The 16,185-nt window shown below is 34.3% G+C and overlaps 1 protein-coding gene across 1 annotated transcript; it reads left to right on the forward strand.

Moving 5' to 3' along the window:
- The first annotated feature begins 253 nt into the window (after positions 1–253).
- Positions 254–9,205, forward strand: LOC120158720. Its single transcript, XM_039169506.1, has 8 exons — positions 254–387; positions 1,119–2,319; positions 5,135–6,494; positions 7,015–7,294; positions 7,560–7,667; positions 7,750–8,028; positions 8,445–8,588; positions 8,728–9,205. The coding sequence occupies exons 2-8, from the start codon at positions 1,167–1,169 to the stop codon at positions 8,914–8,916; spliced, it is 3,513 nt and encodes a 1,170-aa protein (XP_039025437.1). The 5' UTR covers positions 254–387; positions 1,119–1,166; the 3' UTR covers positions 8,917–9,205.
- The last annotated feature ends 6,980 nt before the right edge of the window (positions 9,206–16,185 follow it).

The raw sequence follows: 16,185 nt of genomic DNA on the forward strand, positions 1-16,185 counted from the left end.
AGGTAAATGTCTAAAATGAAAACAAGATTTACTAAATTGAACGGAAGTGATTAAAATGCAACCAATGTCTAACGTCATTGACCAATTTGCAAGTTTTATATTTGTGGGACCAAATAAAAATTTGTGAAAGCTAGGAGACTAACTTTGTAGTTTACCCTATATCATATGCCATGGCAGCCCCGAGAGAAATTGCAGGCCGAAAACACTATAATACAACAAAGCACCCAGCGAGACGATAGAAAAAGAAAAATAATAAAAAAATTCAGCGAAATGGCGGACAGAAGAAAAATCACATTGTAATTTCCTTTTTTATTGGAATGTGGAGTATGGTTGTGGAATCCAAAGCGAACAACAGAGATTGGTGTGACTGTTCTTCGTCGTCGATCTGTAAGTTCTTTCCCCCTCGAATCTCTTCTCCAGGTTTTTGGCTGCTTCATTTCAAATTTGAATATCCGTTTTTAAGGTCTTCTGGGAATTTCTAGGGTTTTAGGTCTGAGCTCCAGATCTTATCATTCTTCGATTTGATTCACTAGCTTGGGAATTTCTGTGGGTGTTTTTTCCCTCCTTCAATTCGGAGAGAATGTAAAATTTGTTTTTCCAAATAAGGGGATATTTAAACGGGAAAGGGGAAAAAAGTTCACTCCAGTTGTATGAGAAAAAAGGGATTTGGAGACGTAGGATTCAAATTATACTTTCTTAGTTATTGAAGTTGGCCCTAGTAAGGATTAACACTTCAGAAATCAATCACCATGACCCTTATTTTCAAGTTTTCTAATAATCTCCATTTTGTTTCATGGGATTTCAATTGTAAATCTTTTATTGAGATGTATATTGGTACTCTAAAAGGAAAATAAACTGAAATCAAATTTAACCTGACCAAAAACAAACTCGCTAGCTTGTTAATCTTGGTTACTTACATCTTTCAGTTTTCTCATTTACGGAAATTTTCTTACAGTTTAATTTAAAGGAAAGGAAGAAACTCAATGTTTCCAATTTTTGTTAATTCTTTTCTCTGAAGTTAGCTTTCTTACCCTTAAAAGAGCATTTGAAGCTGACATCTTTTTAACTTCCATTTGGACTAAATAAACAGTTTGTTTCTTTTGTTCGGATATTTTCAGGTTTAGATTCTTCCTTATAATCTGTGTCTAGACCTATCGCACTTCATAATGACAGAACCAAGCTCAACTGATGTGATACTGGACTTTTTGAGGAGAAATCGCTTTACAAGAGCTGAGGCAGCTTTGCTTAGTGAACTTGGTAACCGCCCTGATTTAAATGGATTCTGCCAGAAACTTACCCTTGAGGAGGAATCTGGCAAGGTACTAGAAGAAGAAAATGGGAAAAAAATAGCTGGTGAAAGTCATGGTTCGGGTTCTCAAAACAGTGGTGAGGTCTCTAAGGAACTTATAGTGAAAGAGATAGAGTGTGCGGCTGGCAGAAATGGGCCTGAAAGTCAATGGAGAAATGCTGCTTCTACTGGGGATTCTAATAAACCCAATGAAGCAAGAGTGACAAGTGATAAGAGTTTTGCATTCTCTAATAAACCCAATGGTCCTGATCCGTTAAAAAATGACAGTATAATTAGTAGCTCCGGTTTTTCAGACATGGAGAAACCAGATCAGTTAAGATATTGTATGTCTGAAGCTCCTGAAATTCATAAAGGCAATGTTAAATCTGGAGAAGAGATTTCCTTTCCAGTTGAAACTAAAACTTCATGGCTTGGAAATACCAGCAAAGCTAATTTGGATTACAGGTATGACAAGTTTCATACGAGTGAAACTAAGGAGCTAGATCAGCAATTTAAGACTAGCAGCGGATATTTGAAGGAAAACTTTGCTGATAACATCAGATGGTCCAGAACTGAGGAACCCAGTGGTTCATCTTCAGAGATAAGGAAAGATTATTCCGTCAAGACTGGTTTTCCATTTCCTAACGGGGATGTATCAATCGGCAATAATGCTGCTAGTGCTTCAGATAAGAGAGGAGGAAAGCAAAAAGCAGATGTGCTTGATGCCAGAGCAGCAATTAAAGAACAGGTGGATGAGGTTGGGAGGGCTCTATTCTTTGGGAAGTCTCAAGTTAGTGCTGAGCAAAAAGGTATGAATGGATTGGTCTTCCCCCTTCCCTATGATGATCAAAAGGAAGTGTTTCCTAGGTTGCCTCCAGTTAAACTCAAATCAGAGGAGAAATCATTGAATATTAGCTGGGAGGAAAAATACGAGCGTGATGGCCCAGGAGCAAAGCTCATGACTTCCGACAATACCTTTCTTATAGGGTCCTATTTGAATATTCCCATTGGGCAAGAGATAAATGCTTCAGGTTAGCTAACGAATTGAAATGGTTAGTTGATGATTTGTGCATACATAGATGTTTGATTTTTGTTTTGTTTAAAATAATGTCTATTGTCTGTGAAATGTTGCTAATAATTCAGACTTCATTTTTTTCTACTCTTTCCTTTTCCTAACTTGATTTTTGGTTTCTTTAACCTTCTGGTAGGATATATGCATACATTTTTACGTCTTTGCATGTGCATATTCTATGTCAAAAACTTAGAGAGATGTCTAATTCGTTGTGGTGAAAATCTTTGTTAACTTGAAATTTTATCATCTAGTTATAGGTGGCGAAGCGTCATTGGGGATCTATGTGAACTTTCTTTTGATATATATATGACCTCTAAGTTGAAATCATACTTTGTTGTCACTAGTTCTAAGATTTCTCCCATGAGGCTTGTCATTTATCTGTTCGCAAGTGTCTGTGTGGGTACATAAAAACCAATTTTTGAGCGCTGGGAAGATAGGTTGAACTTTTCCCTAGGTGATACTAACCATAATGATAAAAATGATTGGAGGAAGCCTTCTAAGTAGAACTTTGTGAAACTCAAGCGGGACAAAGTTTTTATGCTGTTTCTGCACTTTGAAAACATCATTGTTTTTCTATTTATAATAGGTCATACCAGGTTTAGTTTTTGTGAAGCCAGGTGCAACTAGACAGGTAAAAGAAATACATAGCATGAAGATAGCTTACCCTAAAGGTAAAAATGTCCAAAATATATTATATTAGACCTTTAATTCATGATTGGTCAATAGTTAAAGAGTATCTGTATTTTGAGTTGTGCATAAACACTAGAATTATTAAGTTACTTTAGAACATCTAACCTGAATCTTTTGGACGACTGTAGAAAAATTTAATAGTTAATTACATGATCGGCATGGGTCAGTGAGGGAACGAGAATTTTAGCAAGTGTAAGTTCTTATTACAAAGGGTAGAGGCTCTGGAATTATTTGTTTGGTTGGGTTTCTAATATGAGAGGTTTGGCACTGTAGCCAAATAGGAAATTCTAGTTTTAGGAATTATTGGTCTGTCAGATAATGGGTATTTTAAACTTCCAATCTGAATAGTAACTCAAAGGTGGAATTTGATAGCTAAGTGATAATATGTTGGGGTGGAAAATGAGTGAGTTCAGGTCAGATGCTTCAGTTCCATGTTCTTTCATATTTAGGTTGTCTAGTTTTGTGCTAGTTTTAGGCTGTTTTGTTTATGCAACCATTTTAACATAATTTTCACAATTATCTCAGCTCCAGGCTCTTTATCCTTTTAGGTTTGTGCCTCTCCTAGTTCACACTTTTGGTCATCTCTAGTATTATGCTATTTGAGATGATAATGATACCGTAGGAACAAATCCAAGTGGATTGTAGGCTTCAGACCACTGTTGAACTTATCAAGGGAAATGAATAAATGCTTATTTTTCCTGATTTTAATGTACTCATATATGCCTCTCGCTTGATATTTTGAAATTATTTGAATTACCATGGGAAATTTGGGGGGAACAGTATAGGAGATGCAAGGAAGTCTTACCACATGGGCTGGAAATCACTTGATACTTTTCTTGATTTTAATGTACTCATATATGCCTCTCACTTGATATTTTCAAATTATTTGAATGACCATGGGAAATTTGAGGGGAACAGTATAGGAGATGCAAGGAAGTCTTACCACATGGGCCGGAAATCACTTGATATTTTTCTTGATTTTAATGTACTTGTATATGCCTCACTTAATATTTTTAAATTATTTGAATTACCATGGGAAATTTGGGGAGAACAGTATAGGAGATGCAAAGAAGTCTTACCACATGGGCCATAAATCACTAGGCTGAAAAAGTGTGGTAATGCCGGCTGTTAAATAACTCTTTTTCTTGGGCCTAAAATATTGTCAAATTGCCCAATGGAAAATCTTAAATGGACATTTAGCAATATGTATATTTTTTTGGAATTGCCAGGATAACCATGTAGTTAAAACTGAAAATAGAAATACTTAAAAACTGAAAAATCTGAACATTTGATAATATTTGTTCCAACTTATGTAGGGTCCTAATCAGCTTGAGGTTAGCAGTTAGCAGCTAATAAATAGATAAATGATCTTCAGATTTAACCTGTGCATGTATACAGTATGATGAAGCGAAGCTGCTCTGAAACAATGCTAAGGCTTGATTGGAACTTGATCTTGTTTTTCTATACTCAAGTTTGACGTACTTGAGCTTGTTGAACTATGCTTACATAGCATTTACTCAAATAAGAAGCTCCAAATTCGTTTGAGGAATGAGCTGTATGCAACTAGTAAATATTATACTAAATCATTTATATAAAATGATTGAAATATCTAAGAGTTCAAAAGCTTGATGAGCTGACTATTTGACAATTGAGTACGATGAGCTTGAGTTAAAAATCAAGTAAAACCTGGGTAGCTAACAAATAGCCTGATTCAAATTTGAGACCTCTTAAATTCAAGTAAAATAAGCTCTTTTGTTTGTCTTCTCCTTCCTGGAAGGTCATTTTATAACACTAAACATGATAAATGCATTTATGGTAACTACCTTTATACTGCCAATGGTTCAAGTTGCATCTTTCCTCCTAATTCCAGACTGATTTTGCATGCTTAAAGCGTTTGCAATTTAGATCTAGATGTCTGAAAAGGATTCAAGTTTTAGCATTCTCTGGTTCCTTAGGGTAGTATGTTAAGCTTTGTCTGGCACTGAATCTATTAAGTTATTACTCATATATATTTGTTAGAGCATCTCTTGTTTCTCCCATGACTCTGCTGGTAATACTTGAAAATCCTTTTTATGATGGTCCAGGCGGGAAAAGGAATGCTGGAGGTAGTTGGCTTTCTGTGAGTCAGGGCATTGCAGAAGATGCATCTGATCTGGCTTCTGGTTTTGCTACCATTGGTGATGGATTAAGTGAACCTGTTGATTACCCAAATGAGTATTGGGACTCTGATGAATATGATGACGATGATGATGTTGGATACATGAGGCAACCTATTGAGGATGAAGCCTGGTTTCTGGCTCATGAAATTGATTATCCTAGTGACAATGAGAAGGGAACTGGGCATGGGAGTGTTCGGGATCCACAAGAAAGAGGTCAAACCAAGGATGAAGATGATGATCAATCATTTGCAGAAGAGGATTCTTACTTCTCTGGCGAGCGGTATCTCCAGGCAAATAATGTTGAACCACTTGCAGCTTGTGATGATCCGCTGTCTGTAACTGAAATGTATGACAGGACTCATGAGAATGATTTAATTGCCCAATATGATGGACAGTTGATGGATGAAGAGGAGCTTAATTTGATGCGTGCTGAACCTGTTTGGCAGGGATTTGTCACACACACAGATGAACTTATCATGCTGGGGGATGGAAAATTTCTCAATGAGTGTGGTAGATCTCAGCTGGATGATATTCGTATAGATAATGATCAGCATGGTTCAGTTAGGTCAATTGGTGTGGGAATCAGCAGTGATACTGCTGACTTTGGCAGTGAAGTACATAAAAGTTTAGTTGCAGGTAGTAGTGAAGGGGATTTAGAATATTTTCATGACCATGATGGTTCTATTGGTGGTTCTCGACAAAGTCATCATGAAACTGAAAGGAAATATATTGACAAATCATCTAGAGATAAAAGAAAAACGGGAAAAAATGATTCTAATAAGAATGTTATTGGGAATGATAAAGGTCTGAACACCCAGGTGAAAAATCTTGGAGATGGGGGATTTTCTTTTCCTCCGCCATTAAGAGATGGGCAGATTGTGCAGGCAGGCCCTAGTAAGTCTTTATGGTCAAATAACTGCAATGTTGCTGGTGAAGACCATGATGACTATTTGACTGCTTTGATGGGGTCTGACGATATGCTTGCTACATGGCGGCGAAAAAGTAGTGATTCTTCAACTGCCAAAAGTTCTAGGGATGAAGATGACACCAACGCTGTAAGATCAGCAAATTCTAGTCCTTCGTCTCTCTCTAATTATGGCTATGGTGAACAAAAGCAGACCAAGAAATTAGAGGATGGGAAAATTAGTGGCACGAGGGAAGAGGATCTTGGGGCATCGCTTGAAGATGAAGAGGCTGCTGCCGTCCAAGAGCAAGTGAGACAGATTAAAGCACAGGAGGAGGAATTTGAGACCTTTGATCTAAAGATTGTGCATAGGAAAAACAGGCATGTCTTATCTTAGAAACAAATCCTAATTGTAATTTATACTCTGTTCATTCACCAGTGCTAACGATTTCAAAATTGTGCTGATGTGCCTTTTCTCTCTCTCTCTCTCTCTCTCTCACACACACACACACAGACACACACACACTATTGACTCGATCCCTATGAGGCTGATTGCTGTCATCATGTGAGCATAAAGAAAAGAAAGCATGTCTATATTTCAGCCTGTTTTTGTTATTGATGACACAAACATAGGTTTAGAGCTAAATTTTGCTGCTTTAACAACAGGTGGCATATTTCTGGAATTTTTACATGCCTGATGATATTTCTTTAGTATAACTTATTTTGATTGGTTTTTGTTTTGCTTTCAGCTATTAAGCACTGGTTTGCTTAAATAAGTCCTCTTTTATTTATTTCCAGAACTGGATTTTCTTTAGTATAGCTTATATTGATTGGTTTTTGTTTTGCTATCAGCTATTGAGCACGGGTTTGCTTACATAAGTCCTCTTTTTTTGCTTTCCAGAACTGGATTTGAGGAGGATAAGAATTTTCACGTTGTTCTAAATTCTGTTATCGCTGGGCGCTATCATGTCACTGAGTATCTCGGATCAGCTGCGTTTAGTAAAGCTATACAAGCTCATGACCTGCACACTGGCATGGATGTCTGTGTGAAAATTATAAAGAACAACAAGGATTTTTTTGACCAAAGCCTTGATGAGATTAAGCTTCTCAAGTATGTTAACAAACATGATCCAGCAGATAAACATCACATTCTCCGATTGTATGATTACTTTTACTACCGAGTAAGTGAATGCGGGCATGCTCATGGTATTTTGTGCTCTACTCCTAGTTCTTTTGTGTTCCTTTTATACACATATTTATTGAGGGACATTGTTCTGGACATGTCTGGCTTCATTTCTTTTGTATGTCAAATTTCAAGCTGGCATGTTCGGTTATAAATGCTCTGTGCTGGAGAAATTAGAAGTTTGGCTAATGTATGATAGTGTCCTGTACGTGAACAACGATACGTGTGAATTGAGTAGAATCCGACTCTTCTCTATTTTCCAGGAGCATTTGCTAATAGTCTGTGAACTTCTCAAGGCAAACTTATATGAGTTCCATAAATTTAATAGAGAATCAGGTGGAGAGGTTTATTTCACAATGCCAAGATTGCAGGTTTGTTGAAATTTGTTTTCTTCACAAGTGCATCAAATCTATGTTTTACTATTATGTAATCCTCTCGAATTCTTTTGTGCAGTCAATTACCATTCAGTGTTTGGAGGCTCTCCAGTTTTTGCATGGTCTTGGCTTAATACACTGTGACCTGAAGCCAGAAAATATATTAGTTAAAAGCTATAGTAGATGTGAGGTGAAGGTCATTGATCTTGGGAGCAGTTGTTTTGAGACAGATCACCTATGCTCCTATGTTCAATCCAGGTCCTATCGTGCACCGGAGGTTATCCTAGGACTTCCATATGACAAGAAAATAGATGTCTGGTCACTTGGCTGTATCTTGGCAGAACTCTGTTCTGGCAATGTAAGTAGCCGTCTTTAAACATTAGCTAGCGTTTTCTGCTTATGAATATGGCCTCTTCGTAATAGCATTTAGTGAGGTCCTCATCCATAAATGCTAAATGGATTAAATTTTGGTACTCTGTCCAATCACCGAGTCTCTGAAACAAGTTAACGGCTCAAATCTGGTCAAAAGAAAATGTTTTGATGTTATAGTTTCATGTTTTGCATGTTATAGTTTCAAGATTTAGATTTTAATGCATTCATTCTATTGCTATAAGTTAGTTAGCTTGTTCCCCTGACTATATTATTTTCTTTAGTTGATCTTACTGTAAAATCGCATTATTTCACTTGAGTAATTTCTTTAATCTATTTCTGAATAATTATTTTTGGAGCAATAAATAAATATTGGTGCAATTTGGCTTCTTCAATATGATGTAGGTACTCTTCCAAAGTGATTCACCTGCGACATTGCTTGCACGAGTAATTGGAATAATAGGTCCAATCAAACAAGATATGCTTGCCAAAGGACGGGATACATACAAATACTTCACGAAGAACCACATGCTTTATGAACGTAATCAGGTCAATCTTTCTCGAACATTATTTTCGCTGTGCTTCCCGTGCTTAGGGGTTCCCTGCAATCTCCTTATATAACTTGAATGCTATTTTTACGTTTATGCATTTTAGTTTAACAATGTGCATATTTACAATTATACTTCAGGAGACCAATCGACTGGAATACCTGATACCGAAGAAGACATCCTTAAGGCATCGGCTGCCTATGGGCGACCGGGGCTTCGTTGATTTCGTTGCCCATTTGCTTGAAGTAAACCCAAAGAAGCGTCCTTCTGCAGCAGAGGCTCTGAAGCACCCATGGCTATCATACCCATATGAGCCCATATCAGCTTGAGGTTTGTTCGACGAGACTTGCGACGATATCTTTCCTCGTATCAGCTCCGTCGTATTGACCAGGGAAGGAGCTGTTTGTATTACTGACTGGAATTGATCTTATCCATTTGTAGTGGATATCTCCAAGGAGCTATTATCATCCCTTGACATTCCTGCAAAAGGTGTTTGATTTTGTTTGGTTATATGGTATTATATATGTAATTTTGGAAGATTGGAGTTAATTGATCTGTGGTGGGTGGGGGAATCTAATATTGTTGTACATGACATCATGATGTGTGATATTTGTCTTGGGTTATTCAGTAATATAGTTTTGTGAGGTAACCATATTTTGGCTATCAAGTCCTGCAATGCTACTCCATTGTCCTCTCCGACTCTCTGATGTGATTTCATCTTTCTTCCGGATAAATTATGTATTTAATCATTCAATTATAACTTTGTTTCCATTTTAGTAACCTAATATTTATTTTTCAAAATTATTACTAAAGTTATGTTTTAGTTTCATTTTGGTCACCCATGTTAAAAAAATTAACGGTGTTGTTATTATAAGATAATATCATATCATCATTGAAAAAAATTAAAAATGTCATGTCAGAAGTTCTATTAATTTTTCATGATAGATGATCAAAATAAAATTAAAATATAACATTAATAATGATTTTAAGAAAAAATAATTTTAGATCAAAATGTAACCTTGTAGACCTAGTATAGGAGTTACAACTAAATCAGGGTGATCACGTTGATCACATAAATGATTTACGAACGAAATTTGTTTAATAAATCATTTTGAAAACATTTACCAAATACTATATTAGAAATAAACTCATGCCATATTTAAAGAGGTTGAAAATAAATATTAAATTTCATATAGTATATAATCAATACCACACTTCCGATAGTCAAACTGGTCCTATGATTGGATAATCCGAAAATGAAAGACAAAAACAAAGTAAGCTACAAAGCTCAGTGTGTCTTCAAGTAAAATAGACATGAGTGACATACCATAAATAAATAAACATATTATAAAGATGCAATTTGAATTCAAACATCAATAAATCAATTAACCATTATTGGAAGGTTATAACAAAAAATTCATACAACTTTACTTTTAGCTGGTATAATAGGATGGGGATCTTCCATCCGAAGAGGATCCCAATCAGAAATAGAAATCAAAATGGGATATAACCCTCCAAAAAGCATCCCAGACATAAACAGGACATATATATAATCCCATGCAGAATTAGGACGAGGATATAATCCTATGCAGAATCATGACGGATATTTAATTCCATGTAAAACCTAGACGAGATATAATCCAATGCAGAATCACGACGAGGATATAATCTCATGTAGAATCAGGATGAGGATATAATCCCATGCAGAATCAAGACGGGGATATAATCCATTCTAGAATCAGAATAAGATATAATCTCATGCAAAATCAAGACGGGATATAAATCCATACAGAACCATGACGAGATTATGTTCTCCGTAGAGGATCCCATGCAGATGATAGAAATATATCAATGCATAGATAAAAGATGATGCAATATCATTCTGAAAGCAATCATATATCAGACCAACATAATCATAATACAAACATGCCTACATATAACATCAAATAGTGTAAAAGATATAAAATTATTAAATATATCATACGAGTAAAGGAGACACATCTATATCAACTAAAATATACCGACTAAGCTTTGCACCTTCCACGAACTATACTAGTAGGTTGTGTATCTCGAATCGAGCGTACAAAGTCAAACTGAGCTGAACATAGGTGATTTAGATTTACTGCGAAACGGTACGAAGACATGTAACCACAAATATCGATTTTCTAAAAAGATCAACAAAGATGAGGTTTTAACGAAACCCAAATATTCAAACCTTCACCGGTTGTAAATGGCGACATTGAATGATAAGCGAAAGACACTAGACGAATAAGGTTGATGAGACGAACACAATAGTGTCGGCGCTATCGAACACCACCACACAGTTAGCGATGAATATAAGAAAAACTAAAAATGGATGGAGAGAGAGAAAATGTTTCTGATTTTTGGCATAAATAGGAAAAAATGGAAAAGAAAGGAGATAGTTTTTAAACCAAATTAAATTTTTGGGTAAATTATGCAACTAATCCCTTAACTTTTGAAAACTTGCAAAAGTTTTGAAAATTCCTATTCAATACAATTTAACCCCTAAATTTGTGGTGACAACTTCCACCATTCAAAAAAATCGACCTTAAATTTTTTCTTGACTTAAAAAGATGAGGGAAAAACATCCTCACAGACTCCTGAGTCTCCCAAGTGGCATTCACAAGGCTATCTGCTTTCTGAAACATGATCCTCATAGGAAATAATCCATAGGTTTCTCCTCAATATTCTCAATAGAAACAATATAGGGAGTTCAGAACAGTAACGCCTCAACATAAGTACGCTTAAGCTCTAACAACAACTTGGTCGTTAAGCAACTAGTCCTACTCATCATAGAATCCGACAAGGTGCTATAAACCTCAGCTAACGGTAAACGATCCACCCAATTATATTGAAACCTTATAATGTAACCTTTCAACATATCTTTCAAAATCTAAATAACTCATTCAAATATACCATGAAAATGTGGATAATAAGTTGTATTGAAGTTTAAATCACGTACACAGAGCCTTAAGAAGAGTCTTTTAAAACTGTGACATAAATCTTAGATCTCAGAAATTGTAGATAAAGGAACATCACAAAGATGAACAATTTCAAAAGTTAACAATCAAGTTAGTTATAAAAAACACACCTATTTCAAACCAAAATAAAATAAATTAATTTATCCAGATGATCGATAAAACACAGACTGAATCTTACTTGGATAGAGTCATAGGTAACCCACTGAAAGAGTTTATAGTTACTTACTACTATTCTCACATTGAATTCTGTAAGATTTCTAGAATAATACTCAAAATTAACTCTTTTCCCTCAAGATAGTCTGGACCAAAGTGATACAAATGTTATATCCTTTTGATTTTTAAAATATATACAATTGAAGTAATCAATTAAGGTGCCTAAATGACATCATATATGCATACCAGACTTATGATTATATATCATGCAGTAAACTATGATTATAGAAAAGTAGTAACTATCCATAATGACACTGAAGTCTCGATAATTTTAGAAAAAATACTTAAAATCTAGTGACATGATTTTTTTTTTCAAAAATATTTTTTCATATTTTTCTAAAAATCATTTTGCATATTTATTTTAAACATATTTTCAGAATTATAGTAGGATACACAGTCCTAAAATTTAAACATGAGCTTTGATACCATTAAATATAACTCCTAAACCTAGCCTAGGAGTTACAACTGAAACAGGGTGACCATGTTGATCACATAAATGATTCACGAAGGAAATTTATTTAATAAATTATTTCAAAAACATTTATCAAATACGATATTAGAAATAAACTCAACCACATTTAAAGAGGTTGAAAATAAATATTAAATCTTAAGGGCTACAATGTAACACCCATTTCCCGTATATGTTTCCGTACACAAGTCACAGATGCCATATGTCTTTTAAAACATTTTCGGTACTTGAAAACCAGTAAAATTTTGTTTCTTTAGATAAAACAATTTAATAATATAGTTTATAACTCATTCTTCAAATACATACATATATACATACATACATACATACATATATATATATATATATATATATTTTAAACACATCTACTCAAATTAATAATATTGGTTCATATTATTCATATTTAAAATAGAATAAAACAATTTAGTTGTTCTAATACAAACCAATTTCCAAATTAGTTAAACAGAGCTAATAGGACATTCATAAATACATGTCATTAAACTGAGTCAAAATTTCATCATAGGATGTCTTACTGATATTGTAGTATATTCCTTGATGCTTGGAGTTGCTATGTACTCTTTACTTTTAATCTTGGCTTTTACATACGCGTGAAACCAACACACTCTAAGTATATACTTAGTAAGACATAATAATAATGAGGTGAATTTAAAACATAAGTATATCATCACAATCAAAATACAAATTGGATATTACAACTCAATATAAATTATGTGGTTTTTCACACATAGTGCCGATACAGTATTTCACAAACTCATTATGAATTACATGGGTTGCACACATAGTGCCAATACTGTAATTCACAAACTCATTATGAATTACGTGAGTTGTACACATAGTACCAATACGGTAATTCATAAACTCATTATGAATTACGTGGGTTGCACACATAGTGCCAATATCATGTAAAATGTAACATATACATTAAACAAAATGCATCTACACTAATTTGTTCTTTCTTTTGAGGACAAAGAGATAACCTTACAACTCCCTAGTTTTTTGGGGCTAAACTAGAACCTTTCCCCTTTACAAAAGGATAAAATAAGTAAACAAGAAAACCTCTCTAAGGTAGGTGTTTACAAGATTGAGCTCACAAGAACAAAATATTTACAAGAGAAAGATGAAATAAGAATGAAAAACTCTTCTCTTGTGTTTGATTGCTTGGATAGTCGTTGGGGATGTTTTGGAGCCGTTTGGGGATGAAAAACAATTAATAAAACAGCTTGGAGCGTGGGGGAATCAATACCCTCTCATGGGGAATCAGTTCCCTAAGTTCAATCTATTTTTTACCATTAGACAGGGGGAATTGGTACCCCCTGGGGGGAATCTGTTCCCCCTTGGGGGGAATCTGTACCCCCTGGGCAATCTGATTTTTCTTGGCTTTGAAACGGTTCAAAATACTTTGTAAAATTGTTTTAAAAATAGTTTAAGTATAAAACACAATTTTACACTTTGGTAAGGATTAAAATAAACTTTGAAAGACTTGGAGTAATATTTTGATATTCGAATAATTACATCGAATATACTTAGAAAATCTTTTGTAAAATCTTAAAATTCATTTAACTTAATTTGTTATATCGAAACATCAAAATTTTTTCAACAATCTCCCCCTTTTTGATATAACAAAACATTTGAGTAATTTTAAGATTTTGAAATCAAGTTTGAAATTACTCCCCCTTACTTTAACATTTCTCCCCTTTAACACCTTAATACTTCTCCCCCTTTTTGTTAAATCAAAAAGACTCTAATCTTTGAAGTTCAAAATAACTTTGGAGAGTAAGTAGTAAATTTGACATTTTAAAAATTATTTGAAAAAAAAAATCAAAGCTCCCCCTCAATAAATGCATTCCAAATAAAATTATGCTTTTAGGATCTTGACACAAAATTGAATTTCAACAAAGAATAACAAACATGTTAGTAGCACAAGAAATTCAATACATCCAAGTCTAAAATACTTTATGCAATATCAATTATTCAAATTAAGTGCATATGCATAAAGTTTTCCAAAAATGTTATGCATTTGAAAATTTTGATATCAATTGTTAGAGAGATATCATTTTCATTTAAACCACATGCATAAACATTTAATTTTAGGTCAAAAATTTTATAATTTATAAAATCAAAACATTTGAAAAGTTGATATCAATTGTTAGAGAGATATCATTTGCATTAAAACCAATTTTGACCAAAATTCCTTATGATGAACTAAAAATTAAAAAAATCATTAAAACTTTAAAATGTTCAACATAAAACCTTTTTAACATACATGAGATTAAAATAATAATGTATAATTATTTAAAAACAAAACTCATGCATGCTTAAAATCAAATTAGCAACCGAATAACTAAAATTAAAAACATTAAGCTTAGAGGTTACCCATTCCTTTTCATGTGTGGCTAGAACATCTTGAATATCATCATTTTCATCACAATTGCTTCCACACACCTACAAGAGACATTTAAGTAGATTTTGGTATCCAAATTACTTTGGATCCTTGGACGTTAGTTTTAATGCCCCTTGTTCCTTTCGGAACCCATACTTGCCTAATTTTAAAACGTTTTCCTTTCTTCAAAGGAAAAGTATGTTCCAAATGACCATGATAATGGCAATGTGAGAATTCTGCCATTTTTAAACATAATAGATTTTTTTAGAAATTAATTATTTTTCTTTTGTTAAGCTTTCAAGCTTAACTTCTAACTCAAAATTTTTCTTTTCTAAATCATTTATTTTGATTTTTTAAAGTTCTAAATCTTTTTTCAAAATTTCATTTTAATTTTCAAAATCAACTCTAGCTTTCAAAATCGATTTATTTTCAATTTTGAGTTTTGAAATTAATTTCGTATATTTGGAATTCATTGTCTCAAATCCCAAATAAAACCTATTATAAGCATCTTGTAACTCATCAAAAATAAATGAATTAAATTCATTTGAGTTAGATGATACCTCAGGCTCTTCAAGAGCCATTAGAGACACCACCTTTGTTGGTTCTTCTTTCTTATTTCTATGGATTTCATCGAGCTTATTCCAAAGCTCCTTGGCACTTGAACATGAAGAAACTCCTTCATAGATTTCAGGACCAAATGCACACAACACCATGTGCATGGCCTTGGCATTAAGTTGAGCTTTCTTCCGTTCTTTGTCACTCCGCTTCTTCTCCTTCTTCTTTGGAGAAGAGTAGTCGTTCCCGATTATCTCCCAAGCATAAAGATCATTGGATTGGATGAATACCTTCATTACTTTCTTCCAATGACGATAGTTGTCTCCATTGAAGTATGGAGGCTTGTCCGTTGGTAGGGAGTCTTCCATGTGGAATGAGCCGGAGGTGGAAGCCATCTTCTCGGTTGTGTCGAAAATTGGTAGAGCTTCTTCTAGGATCGTCTCAAGGTGGTTAAACCTTCTTAATGAGTTAGGCTCTGATGCCAATTGTTGGGATTTTCGGAAGCTCGAATCGACAACCGGAACGGTTTGCAAAGAGGGGTCGGAACGATTTTGTGTTTAGGGAGTAAGGAGATTGAAAGATAGAAAATTGCACAGCGATTTAGAGTGGTTCGACTTTCTCAACCAAAGTCTACATCCACTACCTTAGCTCCTCACCAAGTATTTTCCAACAAATTCACTAATTTGTTCTTTCTTTTGACGACAAAGAGATAATCTTACAACTCCCTAGTTTTTCCAGACTAAACTAGAACCTTTCCCTAGCTTTTACACGGGATAAGCTAGAACCTTTCCCCTTTACAAAAGGATAAAATAAGTAAACAAGAAAACCTCTCTAAGGTAGGTGTTTACAAGATTGAGCTTACAAGAACAAAATATTTACAAGAGAAAGATGAAATAAGAATGAAAAACTCTTCTATTGTGTTTGATTGCTTGGATAGTTGTTCTCTCTTTCTTCTTCA

Source organism: Hibiscus syriacus, unplaced genomic scaffold (assembly GCF_006381635.1).
Source record: "Hibiscus syriacus cultivar Baekdansim isolate YM2019G1 unplaced genomic scaffold, ASM638163v2 tig00111330_pilon, whole genome shotgun sequence".
Classification (NCBI taxonomy): Eukaryota; Viridiplantae; Streptophyta; class Magnoliopsida; order Malvales; family Malvaceae; genus Hibiscus; species Hibiscus syriacus.